At 41.4% G+C, this 23,576-nt stretch overlaps 1 protein-coding gene across 1 annotated transcript in view; it reads left to right on the top strand.

Moving 5' to 3' along the window:
* LOC121859306 (GDP-L-fucose synthase-like) overlaps nucleotides 1-23,576 on the top strand; it is a 121,318-nt gene that overhangs the window by 6,000 nt on the left and 91,742 nt on the right. The window contains exon 2 of the mRNA XM_042356102.1: nucleotides 9,568-9,716. Coding sequence (XP_042212036.1) covers nucleotides 9,577-9,716 — 140 coding nt within the window. The 5' untranslated portion in view covers nucleotides 9,568-9,576. The remainder of the gene's footprint in view (nucleotides 1-9,567; nucleotides 9,717-23,576) is intronic.

The following is a 23,576-nucleotide window of genomic DNA, read 5'->3' as shown; positions in this document are numbered from 1 at the left end:
TCCTCCTCACCATTAACTTATGTTTAAAGGAGACCATTGAGTCCTCAACATGACACAAAGTTAGTTCAGTTTTTTCCACATCTGGGTGCTTTGAAGCCAGTTCCCTGAACTTCTCCCAGTGGTAAATCACATCTTTCAACTCTTTAGTTGACATATGGTCATCACTTTCAATTTCCTCCTCACCACTGTCAGCCTCTAACATCTCATCCAGTTGCTTCAAGTCATCAGGAGTAAGTTCCTCCTCATGAGACATCACAAGCTCTTCGACGTCATCCTCTTCCACTTCAAGGCCCAATGACTGACCAATGGACACAATCTCCTGGTCCAACACTGTCATCCTGAAATCCCTCAAAATCATGGACTACTGATGGCCACAGTGCTTTCCATGAAGAATTGAGGGATATAGTGGAGACTTCTTGCCATGATGACACAATCAATTTTACAGCCTCCAGGATGTTGAATTGTGTCTTCCAGAACTGTTTCAGTGTTAGTTCAGGATCATTGGAAGTTGCCTGATGACACCTAAACATTTTCTTCATGTACAACTTCTTAGTTGCTGATCACATTCTGGTTCATTGGCTGTATGATTGATGTAGTGTTGGGAGGCAAAAACAACACTTTCACAAAGTCAAATTGATACTCCAAATTTCTGGCAAGATCAGGGTCATGACCAGGACCATTATCCATGAGGAGAAGAGCCTTTAAAGGGAATTTATTGGTGGTTAGATAGCTCTTGACAGAAGGGCAAAACACGTCAACAGCCCATTCATTAAAGAGCTGTCTTGTCACCCATGCCTTACGGTTGGACTTCCAATAAACTCCAAGCTTTGTTCTTACCACTTTCTGTTGCTTGAACACCCTGGGGTTTTCAGAGTGGTAGACATGCATAGGCTTCAGTCGGAAATCCCCTGAAGCATTGGCACCAAGCAATAGAGTTGAGACGGTCTTTCATGGGTTTATGCCCAGGTAAAGAGGCTTCATCTCTGGTGATGAATGTTCTTTTGGGCATCTTTTTCCAGAACAGCCCAGTTTCGTCCACATTGAACACCTGCTGTGGAAGATAATTTTCTTCTTCCATCAGTTCTTTAAATTCCACTAAAAACTTTGCTGCCCCTTTTTTATCAGCACTGGCAGCTTCACCATTCCTAACAACACTGAAAATGTCACTTCTTTTCTTAAATTTTTCGAACCAGCCTTTGCTGGCCCGAAAATCTTTAAATTCTGTGCCTGAAGAACCAGGTTGATCGGTCTTTATATGTTCGTATATCTCCCTGGCTCTTTCACAAATGAATTCAGTAGAAACTGAATCACCTTTCATCTGTTTTTCCCTAATCCAGATGAGAAGTAACCTCTCAGTTTCTGCAATTAGGGATCTACTTTTAAACACTCTGGCAGATTTGTCTCTCACTTTCACTTCTTTAAATTTGTCTTTCTGTGCAAGAATTGTCGACACAGTTGATGTCGACATGCCATATTCTTTGCATAGCGCATTTGTTCTAATGCCTTGTTCATGTTTTCTTATAATTTCCTGCTTGGTTTGGATTGAAATCGCTTTTCTTGATCTCTTAGACCCCATGCTGGATTCAAAGAATGTCAACACGTGATCTTTTAGGTATAAACTTGCTGCAAATAAAGAATATTTTCTTTAAAATATCTCTGCACTGCGCTATATATTGTCAATATGTAAAATAGATTTCAAAATTACCAATAATTTGCTTGGAAACACAGAAAAAAGCATTTAGTTGAAGAGAGTCTCAAGCAAGATGTTACCTCCAGTGAAAACAGAGAGAGACTAACGCTTGTTTGCTGTGTTAAGAGGCTGGATGGCACGCATAAAACTAGTCACTTTACCTTCAATTATGTTCAATAATTGTTAAAATGACTAAAAAATTTAATATTAAACTTTTGAAATTATTGAATAGTATAAACTTCTTGATATTTACTAAAATAATAAGGAATTTAAGCCCTAGAACCGATTACTGTGTTGGCGGACTAATACTACAGCTGGTTGACCGCCAAGTCCAAGTGAAAACTTGTTGAGGTCGGCTCGTAAGAAACTCGTTAACCGAGGGATTGCTCGTTTACCGAAGTTAAGAATCGACCAAATCAAGGCCTTCGACTCGGTGAACAGGGAAGCCGTCTGGTGGACCCTCAGCCGTTTTGGCTGCCCACCAAAATTCATCGCCATTATGAGGCAACTCCAAGGTGGCATGAACGGCAGTGTCCTGCAAAATGGCACCCAGTCTGAGTTCTTCCCCATACAAACGGGGGTTAAACAAGGGTGTGTACTGACACCAACTCTCTTTTCCAGTGCCAATTTAGCTGGCGGGGTGGACATCGAGTACCTGGTGAAGGGGGGTCTTTTCAACATTAGATGATTCCAGGCAGGAACAAAGGTGTCCGCAGCTTCCATTACTGTACTGAACTTCAGTAAGCAGAGGACTTCACTCTTGTCACTCACACTGAATGCAACCTACAGGAGATCCTGACCACACTACGCAGATGTGTATGCACATTTCGGCCTTGAGGTGAATGTACGTAAGACCCAGATTCTCTTTCAGCCTGCCCCTGGTTCAGACACACCTCTACCATCCACCCAGCTTAATAGTACTACCCTCTCTAATTTTACCCACTTTCAGTATCTCGGCTCCCACCTGTCCATCACCGCAGACATCGATGAAGAGATTCAGCATTGGATCAGATGTGCATCTCAAGCCTTTGGCAGACTCCAAAATTGCATCTTCAGCTGAAATTATCTACAAAATTACATGCACTATATCAATCAGTGGTCCTCCCCACACCTGCTATATGGCAGCAAGACATGGGTCACATACAGGAGACACCTCAAGGCACTTAAAAACTTTCACCAATCTAGTTTACGTTCCATCCTTCGAGTTTCTCTGGGAAGACGAGAACAAATGCCAACTGTAGGAGCATCGAGGCTACCATTATTCATGAACAACTACGCTGGACTGGCCATGTTACCCACATGGACGACAGTAGACTGCCAAAGCAGCGACTTTACGGTTACCTAACGAATATTAAACGTAATGCTGGCGGGCAACTGAAAGGATATAAGGATAGTATTAAGACAAACCTGAAAAAGTGCCAAATCGACCCCCTCACCTGGGAGACAATTACTCCACACAGTAACGCTTGGAGCAGCACCACACAAGGTGTCAATACTTTCGAGTTAGCCCAACTGCATAATGAGGAGACTAACGCCAACGCCGGAAGGATGCTGCTGCCACTCCTTCCGCACTAGATGTAGCCCTCCACATGTGCAACATCTGTGAACAATCCTGCCGGTCCCATATCAGCCTCTTTAGTCACCTCCGAACTCACCAACATAGGTGACATCCTTAATAACTCATACCATTGTATCATCGCTGGATGATCGTCACACTTGATTCCAAGTGATAGTAGTAGTAGTAATAGTGTGTGTGGGTGTAGTGTGGTGTGGTGTGCCCATCACGTAAAGAGGAGGGAGGAGTGTGCCCTTAAGAATAGAGTAAACTGCAGCGGGCCTATTGACCCATACTGGTCAGTCCCGTTTATACCCAACCCCTATTGCTCATATAAGCATCCAACCTATGTTTGAAGCTATCCAGCGTATTCGAGTTAATGGTGATATTTGGTAACTTGTTCCATTCATCCACTACTTTGTTTCCAAACCAGTGTTTACCTATTTCACACCGAAATCTAAATTTGTCTAATTTAAACCATTGTTACGAGTTCGCTCCTGGTTGGATAGTTTGAGTACCTTTGTAATGTCCCCTTTGTTTAACCCTGACTTCCACTTATACACCTCTATCATGTCGCCCCTCACTCTACGTCTCTCGAGGGAGTGCAAATTAAGATGCTTTAACCTGTCTCTGTACTCAAGGTTCCTAATACCCGGAATTAGTTTTGTCATTCTCCTCTGAATTCCTTCCAAGGATTTTATATCCAGTCTGTAATACGGTGACCAGAATTGAACTGCGTAATCCAAGTGAGGTCTCACAAGCGCAAGATATAGTCTTAAGATGACCTCGCTAGTCTTGTAACTAACACTCCTTTGTATGAACCCAAGTACTTTATTAGCCTTGTTTCGAGCAAAAACACATTGTTTACTTGGCTTAAGATTCCTACTTATCGTTACTCCTAAATCTCTCTCGCAGTCGGATTTCTCAATAACATCGTTGTTCATGTGGTATCTGGTTTCCCTGTTTACATCTCCTATACTGAGTACTTTACATTTGTCCACATTGAATTTCATCTGCCATTTTTCAGACCATTCGAAAAATTTGTTTATATCTTCCTGTAGTTTTGCGGAGTCCTCGTCAGATTTAATTACACGTCCTATTTTAGTGTCATCAGCAAATTTACTTATGTTGCTGTCTATGCCAATATCTATGTCGTTTATGTATATAATAAATAATAATGGTCCAAGTACTGAGCCTTGGGGAACTCCACTAGTGACGTTGCTCCAATGCGATTTAGTGCCATTTATGCTCACTCGCTGTTTCCTGTCCCGTAACCACGCCCTAATCCATTTAAGGATATTACCTTTGATTCCATGCGCTTCTACCTTTCTAATTAGTCTTTCGTGGGGGACTCTGTCGAAGGCTTTGCTAAAGTCGAGGTATACCACATCATAATTGTGCCCCTCGTCCACCGATTCGAAAACTGATGAAAAGAATGTTAATAGATTAGTTAGACATGAATGCCCGCTTGTGAAGCCATGTTGGGAATCATTGATCAACTTGTGCTTCTCCAGGTGGTTTCTAATAGAGTTTGAAATGATTGATTCTAGTAATTTGCCTACTATTGATGTTAGACTGATTGGGCGGTAGTTAGAGGATAGTGATCTATCCCCCTTCTTGAAAATCGGTATTACATTCGCTATCCTCCAGGATTCTGGTACTACACCTGTTTTTAATGACATGTTAAACAACTTTGCTAAGGGCATACTAAGCTCTTCCTTACATTCCTTTAATACTCTGGCAAATATCTCATCGGGACCAGGTGACTTATTAGGCTTCAGTTTGTCTATTTGCTTATTAACATCGTTACTAGTCACTACTATCTCGCTTAATTTGTTTTCTTCACTATCTCTGAATAGAGTCGGTGCCTCGGGTATCATGTTTAAATTTTCGGTGGTGAAAACTGTTGAAAAATATTTATTCAGATTATTGCTCATTTCTCCGTCGTTATCAGTTAGCTCGCCGGTATCTGAACGTATTGGTCCAATCTTATCTCGTGTTTTAGTTTGATACATTTGGTAGAATCCTTTGGGGTTTGTCTTCGCCTCCCTTGCTATCTTCAGTTCATTATTCCTCTTTGCTTTTCTTATCTCGGTCTTAACCCTACCGGCCAATACCTTATAATACTCCCGGAGGTAAATTTCGCCACGGTTTATCCTTCTACCTATAGCCTTCCTTTGGCCAATAATGTTCTTTAAATAATTATTTATCCATTTAGGGTCATTGTTGTCTGATCTGAGTTTTTTGTATGGTATGTTCTGCCTTTGTGCATTAAGTAACTCATTATTTAAATTGTCATGGAACTCAACAATCTCAGATCTCGTTATCAGGTCGGTGTCATCTGTCAGGTTCACGCCCAAGCGCAACTTCCCCTCTCTCAGCTGCCTCTTTAAACTATCAAAGTTTGCTCTTCTGAAATCTGGGACTTTAATGGAATTTTCCTTACGTCTGACCTGAAAATCTAACTGGAATCTAATATCTTTGTGATCACTGTTTGCAAGTTCGTTCCCTACCACGACATTGCTAATGAGGTTTTCTCTGTTCGACAGAACTAAATCGAGTATATTATTACCCCGGGTGGGTTCGGTTATATGTTGACTTAGGAAACAGTCCTGGATCGTTTTGAGGAAATCCTCTGATACTGAGTTACCTGTAAGGTCAGTCCAATCTATTTGGCCAAGGTTAAAATCGCCTACTATACAGACTTTGTTGTGTATGGAAGCCCTGCGCATTTCATCCCAGATAAGTCGCGCATTAACTCTTTCAAGATTGGGAGGTCTATATATTACTCCTATGATTAAATTATTCCCTGCCGTCGATTAATTCTATCCAAATTGTTTCTGTATTCTGCTCAGTTTTTATTTCCTTATTTATTTCACACTTCAGATTACCCCTGACATTGATTGCTACTCCGCCTCCTTTCCTGGTCTGCCTATCAGTATGGAACAATTTGTAACCCGCAATTTGGTATTCGACCGGTAACTCACGTGAGTCTAGGTTGATCCATGTTTCAGTGAATGCTATTATATCGATTTTTTCGGTACATACCAAGGCCCTAATATCATCCATTTTGTTTCTCATACTACTACGGTTCACATAGTAGACATTTAAGTTAGTCGTGTTCTGAGTCCTCTCTTTACCGCTTTTGGGTTTTAACTCCGTCTAATTTAGTTTTGTCATCATTCCTAACACTATTTCCCTATAATCTTTCACTTTGTTTACCCGCTCCCACTGCAGTCTCCTCCACCCCCGTGCCCATATGTTTCCCTAGCAGTTTAAAGGCTTCGATATCCTTTGAACTGCCCTCTCGAGAGACCCAGCCAGGGTTGCCACCCCATCCCTAGACAGGTGCACCCCATCCCTAGCATAATGGTCCCTTCTGCCATAGAAGTTGTCCCAGTTGTCAATGAATGGGACTGATATTGACTTGCAATATCTGTCAAGACGGCCATTGAAACCATCCGCCCTTGACAACCATTCACTGCCTACTCTCCTTCTAGGCAGGACACCGCATATGATAGGGATCCCTCCCCTAGTCCTAATACGATCTATAGCTGCCTTGAACTTATCAAGAAGTTCCTCGCTCCTACACCGGCCAATATCATTGCCTCCTGCACTGAGGCAGATAATGGGTTTGTTCCCATTACCAGACAAAATATTGTCCATCCTGTCAATTATATCCCCCACCCCAGCTCCTGGCAAACACACCCTCATCCTATTTTTGTTTTTACCACAAAAAGCCCTGTCCAAGTACCTTACCTGTGAGTCACCAACAATTAAAGTTTTTATACCTTCCTTGTCAGCTCTGTCCCTGACTGTACTAACGTCTAATTCGTCTATCACTATACAAACATCCAATTCGTCTATCAAGGGACTGAACGAGTTGGTACACTTAGCTGTTGATGTTGTTGTTGACGTATCCTTGGTGTGTTTTTTCATCACCAGTTTAGTCTTCCCTCTCCTCAACCTTCCACTCGTCTGAGTTATCGTCAGACACGGGCTTTCCTTGTCTCGCCTCATCCTTCATCCTCGCCATCTCTTCCTTTAATTTCAGGTTCTCCAACGTGGCCCTCTCTAATTCTTCCTTGACCCTCTCCAGCTTGGCCAACAAACTCACACACCCCAGACCACACATATATTTAGGTGTGTTTTACTCAAAACTGACTTTCATTTTTGGGGGCAAATGAGTAAATTTTGTAAAACATTAATTTTTTTTTTTTTTCAAAAATTCACTCATGCACAAGAAATGAAGGTCAGATTTGAAAAAAAACAAAACACACCTAAATACACAAAAAAAAAACTACAGGTACAGTATTCTCAGAACAATTTTGACTTCCAAATCACTGTTGAAACCTAACTTAACCAAACCCAAACAATGACATATACTTTATTCATATTTTATTTTGTTTTTAATAATCCTAGATTAACCAAACAAGAAAATCTTCCTGCAGTCATTAAATGAATATTAACCTAATATTTTAAAAGAGATGACATTTACTAGAATCTAATGGAACTTAACCTAACCAACCAAAGAAAATTACCTAATTTCCTAGCTCCCCCAGACCCCACGTCATATTTAAAGTACAGTGGTCCCTCGATTAACGAACGGTCCCATTAATTCCATTAATGAACAAAACTTCGATTAACGAAAGCCTTACGAGAAACACACAATAATGGGAAAAGTAAATTATTTGGCGAAAGAAATCCTAGCTCTGTCTGATATTGTTAAAACAGAGTCACATGCTGCTTTTGTGGCATTCACCCATGGAGTCAAGCATCACTGGAATTACCTGATGCACACTATCCCTGATATCGGACCCCTCCTACCCCCTCTGGAAGAAGCCATCAGCATCAATTTTATTCCCAAATTAGTGAAACACCTTCACTTAACCCCAGCAGAAAGGCCAATCCTTGCACTACCACCGAGACTGAGAGGAATGGGATTGACCAATCTGGAGGAGCTTGCTGCCACCGAACATCAGATCTCAGTCAAGCTCTGAGCACATAATAGCTCAGAATGCAACAAGTGAGGTGGATACCAGCGAATTAAACGAGATTCGACGGTCCATTACGGCAGAATGACAGAACACCCAAGGTGATAAACTGCAGCAACTGATGCTGCAAGTGCCAGAGAACTTGAAAAAAAAAGTAGCTATAGCGCAGGGAGGTGGGTGCCTCGAACTGGCTAACAACGTTACCGATAAGGGCAAAAGGTGTCAGTCTTAATAAACAAGAAATCACAGATGCCATTGCTCGAAGGTACATTAGGCCAGTAGAAGGTTTGCCCTCCCAATGCGTGTGTGGCTCTTCCTATGACGTCGACCACGCCATGGTGTGCAAGAAAGGGGGCTTCGTATGCATGAGGCACGACGAAGTAAGGGATCTCGCAGCAAATATGTTGATGGAAATCTGTCATGATGTCAGGATAGAACTGACCCTCCTTCCATTGGACGGTGAGAATTTCCATCACAGGACTTCAAACACATCCGACGAAGCCCGTGTGGACGTCAGTACTCAAGGATTCTAGACAAGGGGACAGCGAGCCTTCTTTGACAGAAGGACTTTCGATCGCATGGACGCATGTCACCGTAACCCAGCTCTCAAGGCTGCACACAGGAGGAACGAGAGTGACATGAATAGGGCATATGGGGAGAGAATTCTGAATGATGATCAGGGCAACTTCACTTCTCTGGTGTTCACAACCTCTGACGGGATGGGATCAAGTGCAAGATGTTTCTATGCCAGACTTGCGGAGGTGTTATCTGAATAGAAGTAGCCTGGTTGAGATGTCGACTGCCTTTCATTCTGCTTAGGTTTGCATTGCTCTGCCTCAGGAATGAGAGCATCGGCCCCAAAGACGACAACAGTCGCAGATATTTACTATGAGGCAACAGTCACTGAATGCCGCATAGATCTGCGGCTCAACTAACTCAACACAGCTAGGGTAGCAACTTTGGATTAGGATATTTAATAATAAAATAGTAGTAGTAGTGTCCCCCTTTTCTTGACCATCTCCCTGAATTTTTGAGACCATTGTGACCAACTTCTGGCAACTTGACCAACTCGAGACCAATTATTCGGGGGGGTGACACCCTCCCACAGGTCGGGCCATCCCTGCACTTGGAACAATCTCGCATAGTGCGTTGTAACGGCACCAAGTGTAAGCTCATTCAACACCAGATTTGACCTAGTCAATGTAAACACGAAAACAACTGGAAAAAATGGTTCTTAATTTGCATACGGTATTGAAAACTTCTAATTAAGGAATGTCTGGTTAAGGGAGACATTACTGTATTATAATTACCATTATTCATTGTTTCAGCAGAGAAACATGGCGGATGCTGAAGAGATGGTTGTGGTTGTTACCGGAGGCACGGGCTTGGTAGGTCAGGCCATCCACACTGTTGTTGAACAAAACAGTCGCAGTAATGAAAAATGGATATTCCTTAGCTCTAAAGATGCTGATCTCAAGTAAGTACTGTACAGTATAAGAGTTTGTTATGTTATGTCTATGATGGGCCAGTACATTAATCTTCTCATTAGCCGGAATAATTGGTGCGGAGCAGTTTTGGATTTGAGAGATTTCCGGGTATGGAGATGAATTTTCTCATCCCCTGAAAAAATCATATATTCCCTGGAATTTTTCTCAGTACTGTACTGTAGGTGTACTGTGGAAAGTTTTCCAAGAATCTAATCTGTATATTTTGCATGACCAGACACAGAGCTGTTATTAATTATGAAAACACCACTGTACACATACAATATACGATATGTACAGGCAATGACCATTATACAATCGTGTCATATCTTACGTACATTTAACTTGTGCACATTCAACTTTGCACTCTTGACTTTGGAAAAATGAATGATGCAGTGAGTGTGAGAGCCTTGGGAGGTACTTCCACCTGCACCTCTCTCAGCCTCAGTTGCCACATGTACAGGAGGTCCCTGTTATAGGAGTATTCACTATCCACGGTTTTGCAGTTAAGTGGTTAATTTTTTGTGACCATCCGTGTAAAAAGTCCCCGCATTTAAGTGGATTCCACTCGAAAACTCTGGATAAAATCTACGGATTTTTAGCTAACCACTCAAAAACTCTGGAAAAATCTACTGATTTTTTAGCTGAAGCATTTGAAATTTCCTCCTCTTCCTCCATCCCCCAACACCCACCTCCATCAATCCAATCAAGCCAAACATCTCTACCTTTGAAGCTGAGTACAGTAAAGCCTCCGATATCAACGGTTCAACTAACGAAGATTCATACCTAAGACCCTGGTTACCCCGGTAATTTAGAACCCAATTGAATTTATGCCATTATTTTCTTTGTATTTAAGACAAAATTAAAAAAAAAACATATACCCTGTATTGCATTTTCATATAAATAATAACTAAATCCTGATATTAAAAAAAACAAAAAAACACGCCTTGTGCACGGAGGCTGCCGGACTTGTTAGTGGTGACGCCAGCATCACCAGTATAAACAATCGCAGCTGGCGGGCCCTTTGTTTTCACGCATCTGAACAGGAAAAGGAGAAAAACTTTCTCGGGTTTCTTACAGCATTTTTGCATCCCTATTCAATATGAGCAAGTGATGGTAGTGTTGTTTCAAAAGCTAATAGAAAGTGTATAAGCTTAGCCGAGAAACTGATATGAAAAATGTGAGAGGTCTGTGGATATTATATGGAGCAATCAATGAACATATTTTCTGAAGTGGATCCATTAACAGATCAAAGCATTAAAATTTACATAAACACAAATGACCTCTACATAAAGATATATAATGAGAAAAGAAAGCAGCTGTGCACAAGGTTCTTTCGACAGCTTTATTATTCGAAGGCCTAAACCATCAACTTCAGCAACACCATCAAATTCAGCATCATAAGCAGCTTAAACATCAACTTCAGGTTCAGTAACAGTTTAAGCAACAGCTTAATGGAAAGCTACAGCTTCAGCCAGAGTTGAACCTGATAACTTTGTCATCTGAGTAAAAACTCGCACAATATTCATTGGCTGTCCTTATGTTTTAGACTACCACCATTGGTGAGTAGGATTTTTGTTTTACGTTCGTAAATATTATTTAAAGCATATATGAACAGTAAATAAGTGTTGCTTTCATATTCATATGTAGAGAAATTACGATATGTTTTCACATGTGTGCACTTACTGTTCATACGTTGGCGTTCCCAATCGTCTCGCTTTATTTCTTTACAGTATAGTCTGCATTTACGCGACTTTTGTTTACGCGTTTTGTCATTTACGCGGTGCCTTGTCAGAATGAAATGCTTTAATTACGCGGTAAATTTGGTCATTTACGCGGGAAGCGGCGCGGGCAGGGTGCGCACTAGGTCGCCCAGTCATCAAAACATTACCGAGTTCTTCACCCGCCACCCACCACAGCTGGCTCAAGTCAGTGATAGTGATGATATGGACCTTGAGGGGTTTGACAAAGAGGCCCTGCAAGCCATCTTTTCTACTAACGTAAGTGTTAAAAAACCTAATATTATTGATATTTCTCTTAATTATTAATTGTGTGTGCATACCATCATAAAATTAAGATGTTATTTTGACTACAAGGTACGTATTGTGTCGGAAAAAGTGGAGTTTTGGGGTCGGCCCAGTCTCTATTTCAATTAATCCCATATGTTCTATTATTTCATTTATGCGTTTCTCGTTTTACTCGGGCTTCCATGGGTTCAATTGACCGCGTAAATGCAGACTATACTGTACTATTAGGGTGTGTCATACGGAGGGGAATTTTTTTTTTTTTTTAGTTTGAAAAATCGGCCCATGGTATTAATCATGTTGTTCTATGTGCAGAATCATGTGATATCTTCAGATTTGAAAAGTTTTCATTTTTTGCTAGGTAAATTTTAACTTGAAATCTTATGAAAATTCAGTATTCCCACCCTTTTACCAACACCACTAAATAGCTTATTTAAAGTAAAGTAAATGTATCAGGTTAATTTATTAGGATGAAAATGATCCAGAATAGTGAAACGAATGATCTTGACACATTTATTAAATTTAATATTCCATTAGAAAACAAAATCATCAAATACAAAAACCGGTTTTACTACTACGACCCGGTGTTGCTGCACACCACAGAGAACATGTCTTTCTTGCTTCTGTTTCTACTCATCACCTCCCTGCTGACCACCTGAGCTCGGATGTAGCCTTCCCTCCCCTCCTGGCTGTACACATGACTGCTGGCCTCGCTCACCAAATGATCCTAAATTATATGAGAATTGTAGTGAAAATCCATAAAGAAGTGGGAATCTTTGGCGTTGGGAGCCACCCACCTCTGCTACCCCGTTCCCCTTCCCTCTGCTACCAAATAAACATTCGTCTTCCACATACAATATACTCCTACACTTATTTGTTCTTATTTTTATCTTTATAGTACTGTACAGTATATAGTTTTATCTTGATTCATTAGACAAATTCTGTGGTTACTTACATATAACACTTTACAATAAAGAGCAATCATCTTGGTGGTAACAGTTAACAACCAGACTTATTTGTCTGATTTTAACCCAGAGAGTTCTGTTTCATATTTTTTTATTGTTGATGTAATATTCTTTTAATAACCTTGTTATACACTTAAAGACCTTAGCTGTTGAAGTGCAATAATAACTACCCACTACTTCCACACTTATGATCACCTCCCACAAAGCCACATTCAAGTACAACTATTTAATTTATTTTCCACAACTTTTATTGTTTCATTATATGTAACAAAGGCATCAAGCATTACCATATCTTGCAGGCCACAGCTAACTGGCATGTGTTATGTTGTGCACTTCGTATACTGTACAGTCTCGATCAAGATTCTTCGAACATTGCTGGAGACAGCTGTCAACTCAAGGCCGTTTGTTTACTATAGTACGTAGTAAAAATTATGATCGAATGTAAAAGGTTATCGGTGATTGGTTACTTAGTTCCCTGTTGCTTAATTACTGGTTGGGCTTTGTCGTTTCGTATTATATTATACTACGTACTATAGTAAACAAACGGCCTTGAGTTACCAGCTGTTTCCAGCAGTGTTCGAAGAATCTTGAATGAGACTGTACAGGTAATTAAGTTTCAACAACATCATGAAAATAAAAATTTATTTCTGGTAGCAGAAATGACAGTTCTATTTCTATTTCTATTTTAAGCTTTATTTTACTTTTTATGACAGCAATAAATACTGTATATATTTTATAGCTTTATATTATATTTTCTTTATTTCTAAGCCACATTACAGTACAGGTGTATAGTAAAACCTCGCTAAGGCGGACCCCTTTTAACCCTTAAGCCCCGGGTTAGGGTGCTGCTGGCAGTAACCTCCTCCTCCTCCTCCCCCCCCCCCCTCTGCGGGGTGATAGATCGAGAAAAAATCAACTTTTCCAAAATAATAATAATAATAATAATAATAAAACAGTAGCAGGAATAGGCGGACGTTCTGGATCATCACCCGGGGCCTAAGGGTTAAGCGGGACGAAATTATTTGCAAAAAATAAAAAAGACATACAGTCGACCCTCGATTAACTGACTTAGGGATTAACCGCCGGACCCCTAAAATATTTTTTATTTATTTTTTTTTAAGGGGATTAGCCCACCCGGGTACAGGTCAGTGTTCCACATCGGGGCCTGGGGGGCGAAAATGTAATACAGTAAAACTTTGATTAACCGACCCTTGATTAACCGATTTTCGGTTTAACCGTCAATCCCGACCCCCCCCCCAAAAAAAATTATGGGGGATTAGCCCACCCGGGCACATGTCACTGACCCACATCGGGGCCTGGGGGGCGATAATGTAATAATATTAATAATGATAATGCTAATAATAATATTAGTAATAAAGAACCAAAAGAAATGCAAAAATGAAAAAAAAAATCAAGAGTGAGAAACAATGTACCTGTATGTATGTTGTGTTGTCAATAGTAAGAGAAACAATTGAGACCCTGCAATTGTGTGTAAATGAGAAAGAAAAAAAATCAGATCAGCAACCTGGAACTTGGTCACAATTTTTGTGGTACCATATATTCTTTGACTTTTCCATTTTTTATTCACGGTTTCTGTGCTGGTTCATATATATTTACTAAAGTGGTTAATGTTTTAAAGCAAATTCTATTGAAATATGAATGGCAAATGAACAAAAATGAATAGAGGGACTTAAATGAGGTAGGTTAGGGAAAGGTACTTTCAAAATGTATGTTTTATTTCCCTTAGACTTTATGTACTATTAATCGACCTTTTCGATTATCCGTCGACCCCTTCCCCCCATATGTGGTCGGTTAATCGAGGTTTTACTGTAATAATAATAATAATAATAATAAAGAACCATAAAAAAATGCAAAAATGAAAAAAAAAATCAAGAGATGAGAAACAATATACCTGTATGTATGTTGTGTTGTCAATACAGGTTGACAACCCTTTATCCGAAATTCCGGAAAGTGTGAAAACCGCGTAAAGTGAACAACAGATCATATGGGATTAATTCCAATTATAACAAGACAGATCTTGCAAGAAGAATATTTATATATATAGGTAGAATATTGATAGTATAAGAGTATAAAAGAGAGTTAGTTTTTGGTAGCGTGGCCGTGATAGTTATTTACACTTATCGTATCTTATACGTCAATACACATCTATTACGTCTTAAGGGCGACTTCTCAAACACTGCTTCGTTACAACTCTTTAATAATTACGAACATGACATGGACACATTAATAACACCTTCTATTGAAGTTACTAGGACATTATATTTACGTTACTAGGACATCATATTACGTTACTAGACACTGATTCTCGGACACGAACATGAAATGAATACACTTCCCACGTAAGTAACTCATCCCATGGAAAGCTCTGACAAACACTCACGTGACCTAGGGGAGGCCTAGCAGGTAGTCCTGGGTTGTCTCTATGGGAGACTGCTTAGCTGGCGCAGGAGGGAAGTCGGGTCCTGACCGGAGGCGACCGGAGGCGGCTTGCCTCCGGCCCCTGACTTCTCTCGAGCAGGACTCGGGATGTGGTAGCTGGCCCTTCTTCGTTACAAGACACACTCTCTCTCTCTCTGCCTCTCTCTGGCTCTGTGTGCGTATCTCTCTCTGAGGGAGGACTAGGACGTCCTATATATTGGGAGGCGAGCCGTCAGGTTGAGCTGGTCGGGGGGGGGGCGGCGAAGGGTCTCCTTACATTTGACCTGGCCAATGTGAGGTCAGGTCTGGACTTTTTCAGATGTAGGTTATTGTGTATTTTGGGAGAGAGTCGGCCGGTGCCTTCTTACATGTTTGTTGTGGTGGCGTGTCACATGGGAGGGGAGCCTGGCTGATCTATAACCCTTGGTCAGCTGCAAGAGATACCCTACACTTTTGACCCCCCTAATGTCGGGTCAAGTTTGGACTGTTCTGCGGTGTAGGCCATTGTGTATATTGGGAGAGAGCCGGCCGGTGCCCCCTTACATGTGTGACATGGGAGGGGAGCCTGGCCGACCTATAACCCTTGGTCAGCCGTGAGAGTTACCCTACACTTGACCTCCCTAATGTCGGGTCAAGAGGACTGTTTCTGAGATGTAAGCTGTGGTCTGACAACCCATCACTACACAATAGAGACTGGCCCGACCCCCAAACTCCACTTTTTCCGACACAATACCTATGTTGTAGTAAAAATAACATCTAAATTTTATGATGGTATGCTCACACAATTAATATTTAAGAGATATACAGTCGCCAGGTTAATGTCCATTCAAATAATGGACTCAAATCCCCCCCCCCCCTCTTCCCAGCTCACTAGCTCCTACCTCTCTGATTAATGTTTTGGTGAAAACTCTTGATTTTAATGTTTAGTAATAAATAATACCTCAGACTAAAGTTAGGATAATATAATTGACATTTCTGGATTCCTTGCAGGTCAGGGAATATTTTGAATGTAAACTTCATATATTTTGCACAAAAGATAAAATATTTGCTTTGTGTAAACCAAATTATTACTTTAGATCTAAAATTTGTATGTCTAATGCAAAAGCCATGATGTTTATATTCAAAATGATCATATTGTAAGAATTCCAGCAATGTAAATTATATTCTGACTGGGTAATTTGTATGAATTTTATGAGCTAAATAAAAAAAAAATATTATACTTCACTCGTATATGAGTAGATGCACCGCGGAAAGTGAAAGTCTGGTTCTGGCAAGGTACCGCGTAAATGAGAAATCGCGGAAAGTGAAACCGTGTAAAGCGGGGTAATACTGTAATAATAATAATAATAATAATAACAATAACAATAACAATAACAATAACAATAATACTGGCCCCAAGGATTTCAGATAAAGGATTGTCAACCTGTAGTAAGAGAAACAATTGAGATGCTGCAATTGTGTGTAAATGAGGCATAAGTCAGATGAGCAACCTGGGACTTGGTCACAATTTTCGTGATGCCATATGTTCTTTGACTTTTCCATTTTTTATTCACGGTTTCTGTGCTGGTTCATATTTATTTACTAAAGTGGTTAATGTTTTAAAGCAAATGCTATTGAAATATGAATGGCAAATGAACAAAAATGAATAGAGAGAATTTAAATGAGGTAGGTTAGGGATAGGTACTTTAAAAAGGTAGGTTTAATTTCCGTAGACTTTATTTGCTATCAACCGACCTTTTGGATTATCTGTCGGCCCCTTCACCCCATATGTGGGCGGTTAATCGAGGTTTTACTGTAATTTGTTGTAAGATGACCTGCTCCCTCACAAATGTGTGTTGAATATGGAATTTCAAAGCAATTAGGCTCAGAGTGACTGTAAGCCTCTTGCAGGGAGAGGCATTTCCAGCTGGATTTGCCTTCCATTTTGGGGGTAAGTGTACAGGGGGGAGCCAAATTCGCGGGGGTAAGGTTCTCAAAATGGCCGCGAAAAACATTTGCGGACCGAGAGGGGGTGGGGGGTACATTTTTACTTGTATACAAAGAAATATATATTCCCTTTACGTGTTTGCCCTTAGGACAATTATTATTTCTTTTACCTGTATTGTATATATTCCTGTACCAGTAAATGTAAGGGATAAATAAAAAATATAAAAAATAATAAATAGAAGAAGAAAAAACTTTTTTGCCCTTTGGCAGTCTTGTTACTAGCGCAATCCACGATGGAAACTTCTCCCTTCCTCCCTCTCTTGTAGTAACTCCCACACATAACAAATGTTAAATCCCTTTATGTTTTTGATGTTATAATATTTTATTCTATTTTCTTGCACATTCTGTTTGAATGATTGTATTTACAGCTGCTAAAACAACTATCTGTGCATACTTTGTGGGAAACATTATGAGACCATGGACGATAAATTTTGGTATACAGTCAGTCCTCGACTTACGGCGGGGTTAGGGACCTACGACTAGTTCGTAAGTCGAATTGGTCGTAAGTCGAAAATGCAAAAATAATACATAGAAAATCTAAAATGGGTGTGTCTTTTTCTTCTCAGCACCATGAGTACTCTCACTTTTATGCTTGCCAGCCATTTTAAAGGGAATTACAAACAAAAATTTTGTCGGTACACAACGCGATCACTAACGTCGGTACTCGAATATACGTAATTTGAAAAATATTTTATACGACCATGGCCGTCGTATGTCTGGGTGGTCGTAAGTCGAGGAGTACCTTTATGAGGGCTGTCACTAGTTGCACGTAAAATTTCGGAGCATATCGACCCCCACCTGCACAGATACAGTGGGGTATGCTATAACGAATCTAATTGGTTCTAGAACCTTGTTCGTTATAGCATTTGTTAGTTATAGGATTAATCCATTCCAGGCCCCCAAATACAACCACTTAACACTGAAAAATATAATATAAAATTGTAAAAAAGTGCATGAATATGCATCTAAACCCCTGAAATAAAGAATATCATTAATACTTGTAATAAAAAAAAACAATAAATTAGTAAAAAAAAATTAAATAAAATAATTTTTTTTTTAAATAATGTTCGTTGTAGGAGTTTCGTTCGTTATAGCATTCTCAATTTTATAGGTAAAACCGTTCGTTATAGGAATATTCGTAGTAGGATCCGTTCGTTATAGCATACCCCACTGTAGTTGTTTTAGCTAGTGTACTATCGTGCACCAAAGTCGTGTTCACTACCCAACCACAGTGAGGATTCGAATAGCCTTGAGTCTGCAGTTTCGAAACAACTGGGGGAAATGCTATGGTCGGCCAACAGATGTCACCCACTGTAGTGTGTGGGGAGGAGGGGGGAATAGAGGAGGTGGGGGTTGGTCTAGTAAAAGGCTGTGTGTAGGTGGAGCATAACATCGTGAATTCCGCAATCACTGATAACAATAAGAATGTCATGAAGATAGTTAATATTATTAAGCATGGTGAGAGATGTGTAACGGGTAAATAAAAGCACTACAACGACCATATCTCTGCCGTTCATGGCTACGACGGTGAGACTGATGGGCACACCAGTAATTAATTCTCCTTGACTACCAGTAATGGTAGTCACGGAGAATACACAAGTTGTTACCAAGGTTGGCGCCACTCACACCAGGGGAAGGAGATAATGTTGAACACTGAAACATTCCGAGGTTTCATTCCTACCATCGTCGTCACCAACAGGTAAGTCACATTAATTTGTCACCATGCCCATGTCGTCCTTATACTATTGCAGGGTGTCCCATGTTGTCCTTATACTATTGCAGGGTGTCCCTTGAGTGACAGCAGATATTTGTAGAGGTGAAAGAATATGTGATATTGAGCCACCACGTCTATCTCCATCCGTTTCCCTCTATCTATAATAAAAAGTGTAACCCTACTCAGAAAAAATAATGAATGGGCCCTCCAAACAAATTAAAGATGAGGTGCACCCCACCCAAATAGGGATGGGCCCTCCATTTCCTTTTGCCTTCTTTTCTCCACATCCTTTCCTCCCTCCCATCACCCCAGTCACCCCAACCTACCACCCAATACCATGCAGTGGGCAGAAGGCCACACACTTTCTCTCCTCCTAAAAGTCTGTTCCGTTTAACCCACATTCTTTCACTACTAAACCTTCTTCCCCCTTTCCTATATTTTGCTATCGCTATCGGTATCTCCCACCTCGACTCCGGCATTTGTAATGGTTGCCTTGCGTAATTTGTAAAATCCACCTCACGGCTGAACGTAAACCGAAAAATCCATATATGTATAGAAGTTTTAAACTCAGAATCACATATTCTTTCACCTCTACAAATATTTGCTATAATTAGTGGGACACCCCATTATAATTATATGACAGTTGTTACATGAGCTCCTTAGTTAACTTCACCATAAAAATATGGTGTTTGATGTGCTATGCGTTTCGTGGTCATATTTGCTGCACGTTACCTTACTCGGTTATGTTACACCCCCAGTTGCAACCTGGGAGTTTGGGTTGGGTAATGTAGTATTTTGAGCAGAAATGGAATTCAGAACGACTCGATGAACATGAAGAAAAACGTTTTTATATAACGAACCCTAACGTAATGTAACCTATTACAGTTATATGTAATCTGGGACGAACATGTCATAGCTGAAAATTGTCAAAGAAATATGTAAAGCAATGGAAAACCATATATTTTGATTATCGGCGAGGCTAACTACCTATAAACAATTAATATTTGACGATTGGCAAAAGTCCCGGAAAAATGAACCAACAAGTCATAAGCTAAAAATGATCAAATCATCAGTTTATCCTTGGTCATCATCAAAACAATCTTCTCGACATCAAGAGACTATTCTGAATCGTCTAAGAATTGGGCATACGTGATTTACGCATGGCCAACTCATGTCTTCCCCTAATGGAGCCCCACTTTTTTGCTCCAACTGCCGAACACAAATAACAGTAACATATTCTCATTGAATGCCCTATTTATAATTGGTATCGAACAATGTGCTTCACTAACCCTACAATGTAAGATATTTTAGCAGAGACCCCAAAATTTTCCCTAAGTTCAGTTTTGACCTTTTTGAAATAGAGTTAACCCTCACTTTACGCGGTTAATGTAACCCGGAGGGTCCCGCGTAAAGTGAATAACATAACATATGGGATTAATTGAAATGGAGTCCGGGCCGATCCCCAAACTCCGCTTTTTGACGACACACAACTATGTTGTAGTAAAAATTTTATCTTAACTTTATGATGGTATGAAAAAACAAGTAATATAGAAGAGGTTAGGTTAGGAAAAATAAAGGTTAACATAGGAAAAATAGAGGTTAGGTTAGATAAACTAAAAGTTAGGTGGAACACTTACGGTAGTAGAAGAGATGGGTCGGCATACGGGGATGGAGGCTGGTTCCGAGGCAGAGGGCAGATTACTGGCCCTCAGGTGAATCACCATTACTAGGTGAATCACCATCACTGTCACTTACAGTTGTCAGGGCTTCCCTGACAAATCCCTCAAAGTCATCTTCACTGTCACTATCACTGGCTTGGGCTGGCTGTGGTGGGTTGCGGGCGAAGAACTCGGTTATGCTTTTTTGACGGCTGGTGTTTATGTTGTCGTGATACACCGTGATGTACGGCTCCATAGCCTGCACCAGCCAGGTATGGAAGACTTCATAGCGGTCATCGTCATTGTCGCGGGAAAGGAAGGACTTCATTTTCTCTGCACACTCCATGGCACCCTTAATATCATTATGAGTTAAACTGTGTTCTTCGGAGAATGACGCACCTTCTTCCTTCTCTTCACTGACGTGATCTTCTTCCAACATCTCGTCGGCAGTCACTTCAGGATCTCTGATCACCTCCAGGATGTCGTCGTTGGTGGTCTCGGAGAAGCCTGGAACTGTAACAGTCTGCGCAGCTTCTCTGGCAAGGTCCACTGCTACTGCAACAGTCTGAACCTCACCAGCCACAGATTGACTCCTCCTCTCACCTGGTATTCCATGCAACACATGTCTCCATGTGTGACGAATTGTAGCAATAGACAGCTGATCCCATGACTCCACCAAGAAGTCCACAGCTTTCTTGATGTTAAATACTCTCCAGAATTGTTTGAAGAGTATTTTTTGCTGTTCCAACTGTTGATCCTCATCTTCTTCGCTCTTGCTATCGGTGGTGGTGTCACTCAGGTTACGCAACTCTTCCCTGGTGTTGGTGTAGTCATTCAGGAGCTGGAATTTTTTTGTTGAGAATGCAGCTTTTACATTACAGATTAACTCTTGGTCCATGGGCTGTAATATAGACGTAGTGTTGGGAGGAAGGAAGACCACTTTTACGTTGGAGTGACGATCTAACAGTAGGGGCGAGTGTCCTGGTGCGTTGTCCAGCAGCAACAAAATATTGAATGGCACATTCTGTCACTCACAGAATTTCTTTACATGGGAACAAAACAGTCATCAAACCAGGAGAGGGACAGTGTAGAGAACATCCATGCCTTACTTGCGGTCAGCCAGTGGACATTTAGCTTGGTCATGTCCATGGTTTTGTAGGCGTGCGGCTTGCATGCTGTGTGGATCACCGATAACTTGAGCTTACAGGTACCGGAGGCATTGGTGGTAAACAGGACGGTGATGCGTTCCTTCTGCATCTTCCGGCCCCGAATCCTGCTGGCATTCTTTACAACGAAGGACTTGGAAGGTAGCTTTTTCCAGAAAAGACCAGATTCGTCCATGTTAAACACCTGGTCGTCACTGTACTGTCCTTCCTCCATAATCTCACGTAAAAACGGAGGAAATTCCCTAGCCGCAGCACGGTCAGCACTCGCTTCTTCACCACCAATGTTTATATTGGTGATCTTATTCCGGATCTTAAACCTCTGTAACCACCCAGAGGAAGCATTAAAGGGTTTGGGCTCTGTAATTCCCATCTTTCGTGCCACTGCGATGTACAGTTCACGTGCGTAGTCCTTAACAGAGCGCGTGTCGACCGCCATGTTCCGTCGCGCCTGACGCACCAAGTACCTCACAAGTAATTTTTCTGTCTTGAGAAGCACCTGATTGTGAAAATATTTGATCATAGAAGCACCTGTAGACTTTGTGATCTTCATGTGCTCCTTTATCTTGGCTGCATCCTTCTTTATTGTTCGAATCGTAGATTCATTCACACCATGCTGGCGCGCCAAATCAACCTGCCTTGTTCCTTTCTCCAACTCATGGATGATGGTATACTTCACCTCGTAGCTTAAGGAACGTCGTGTCTTCTTTGGCTTAGTGCCGCTGGGTCCAGGTAAGGAAAGGTCTCTCTCTGGGGGTGGTGGTCCGGCGGAAGCCATTTTACGGAACAATGGATGCGCGTTTACACGGTGTGGCCTTGAGGGATGAAACTGCCGCGGCTAGGTCAAGCGTCGTCTTTCCTCCCTCCCTCCCTTCCCCCCCCCGGGTGGACACGTCATAATAGTTTAAGCCAATTACAGCTAGCAGCAGAGGGGGGTAGGGATGCATGGCCAATCACAGGTCTGATACGTCATATGACGTCAGTGATAACTCAACAAAGACACACACTGCGCAACCTTACCGCGCCGCTTGCCCAAGCGGAGGGGGCGAGGAGCACAGGCGGGCGGGTGGCGGGTGGGGCGAATCTAAAAATAGCGTCGCGCCGGACACTCCGCGTAATGGGGTTCACGTACCGCATAATGTGAGCACATGAGGTTCTGGCAAGGCACCGCGTTAACGTGGAAACGTGGAATGCGGGACCACGTAAAGTGAGGGTTAACTGTATTGTAATCTCCTCCAAACAATATAACACTAAATTATAGAAACACAAATATAGGTTAATTTATCCCTCTGGCCAGCCGTAGGAGAGACTCAAATGGGTGTCAGTGGTCTGGTTAAACTAAATCTTGATGATGATGATGATTATCCGCGAATGTTCACTCTACAGTCGCAGGGGTGGTGGTTTGGGGGGGGGGGATGGGGAGGATCCACTTGCAGTTCACTATGAATACATGAAATAGGAAGGGTTTCTTGGGCAGTTGATCCAAAAAGATTTACCAAAACGTTATGTCAGAATAATAATACTTAACCTAGGTGTTACTAATACCATTAATTTACTCTAGTATATAAAAGAAAGCCTGCATCAGTTACCACAACATAATATTACTCTGCCATTTTCCAGATATGCCTGCGGAACTGAGCAATTAAATAAAGCAGTGATTGCTAATGAGCCAAATCATCGGGATGAGAGAGCGAGAACGCTGTGCGGCATTGCTCTTGAGGTGGGGAGAACACTTAGCAGAGCGATTAGAGGTGGATCCGCCAGTGGGAGGAGGCTCAGCGAGCGAAACCTACCGGCGGGAAGCCCACAATGCGTCGGCAAGGATGGGCATATGATGTTAGCAGCTACCGCGTATATCCAATCACGAACATCAGTGGAGCATACAAAATCTGGTCCTCAACTTA

This window comes from Homarus americanus, unplaced genomic scaffold (genome assembly GCF_018991925.1).
Source record: "Homarus americanus isolate GMGI-L3 unplaced genomic scaffold, GMGI_Hamer_2.0 scaffold36188, whole genome shotgun sequence".
Classification (NCBI taxonomy): Eukaryota; Metazoa; Arthropoda; class Malacostraca; order Decapoda; family Nephropidae; genus Homarus; species Homarus americanus.
This window is presented reverse-complemented; position numbering and strand designations above follow the sequence as displayed.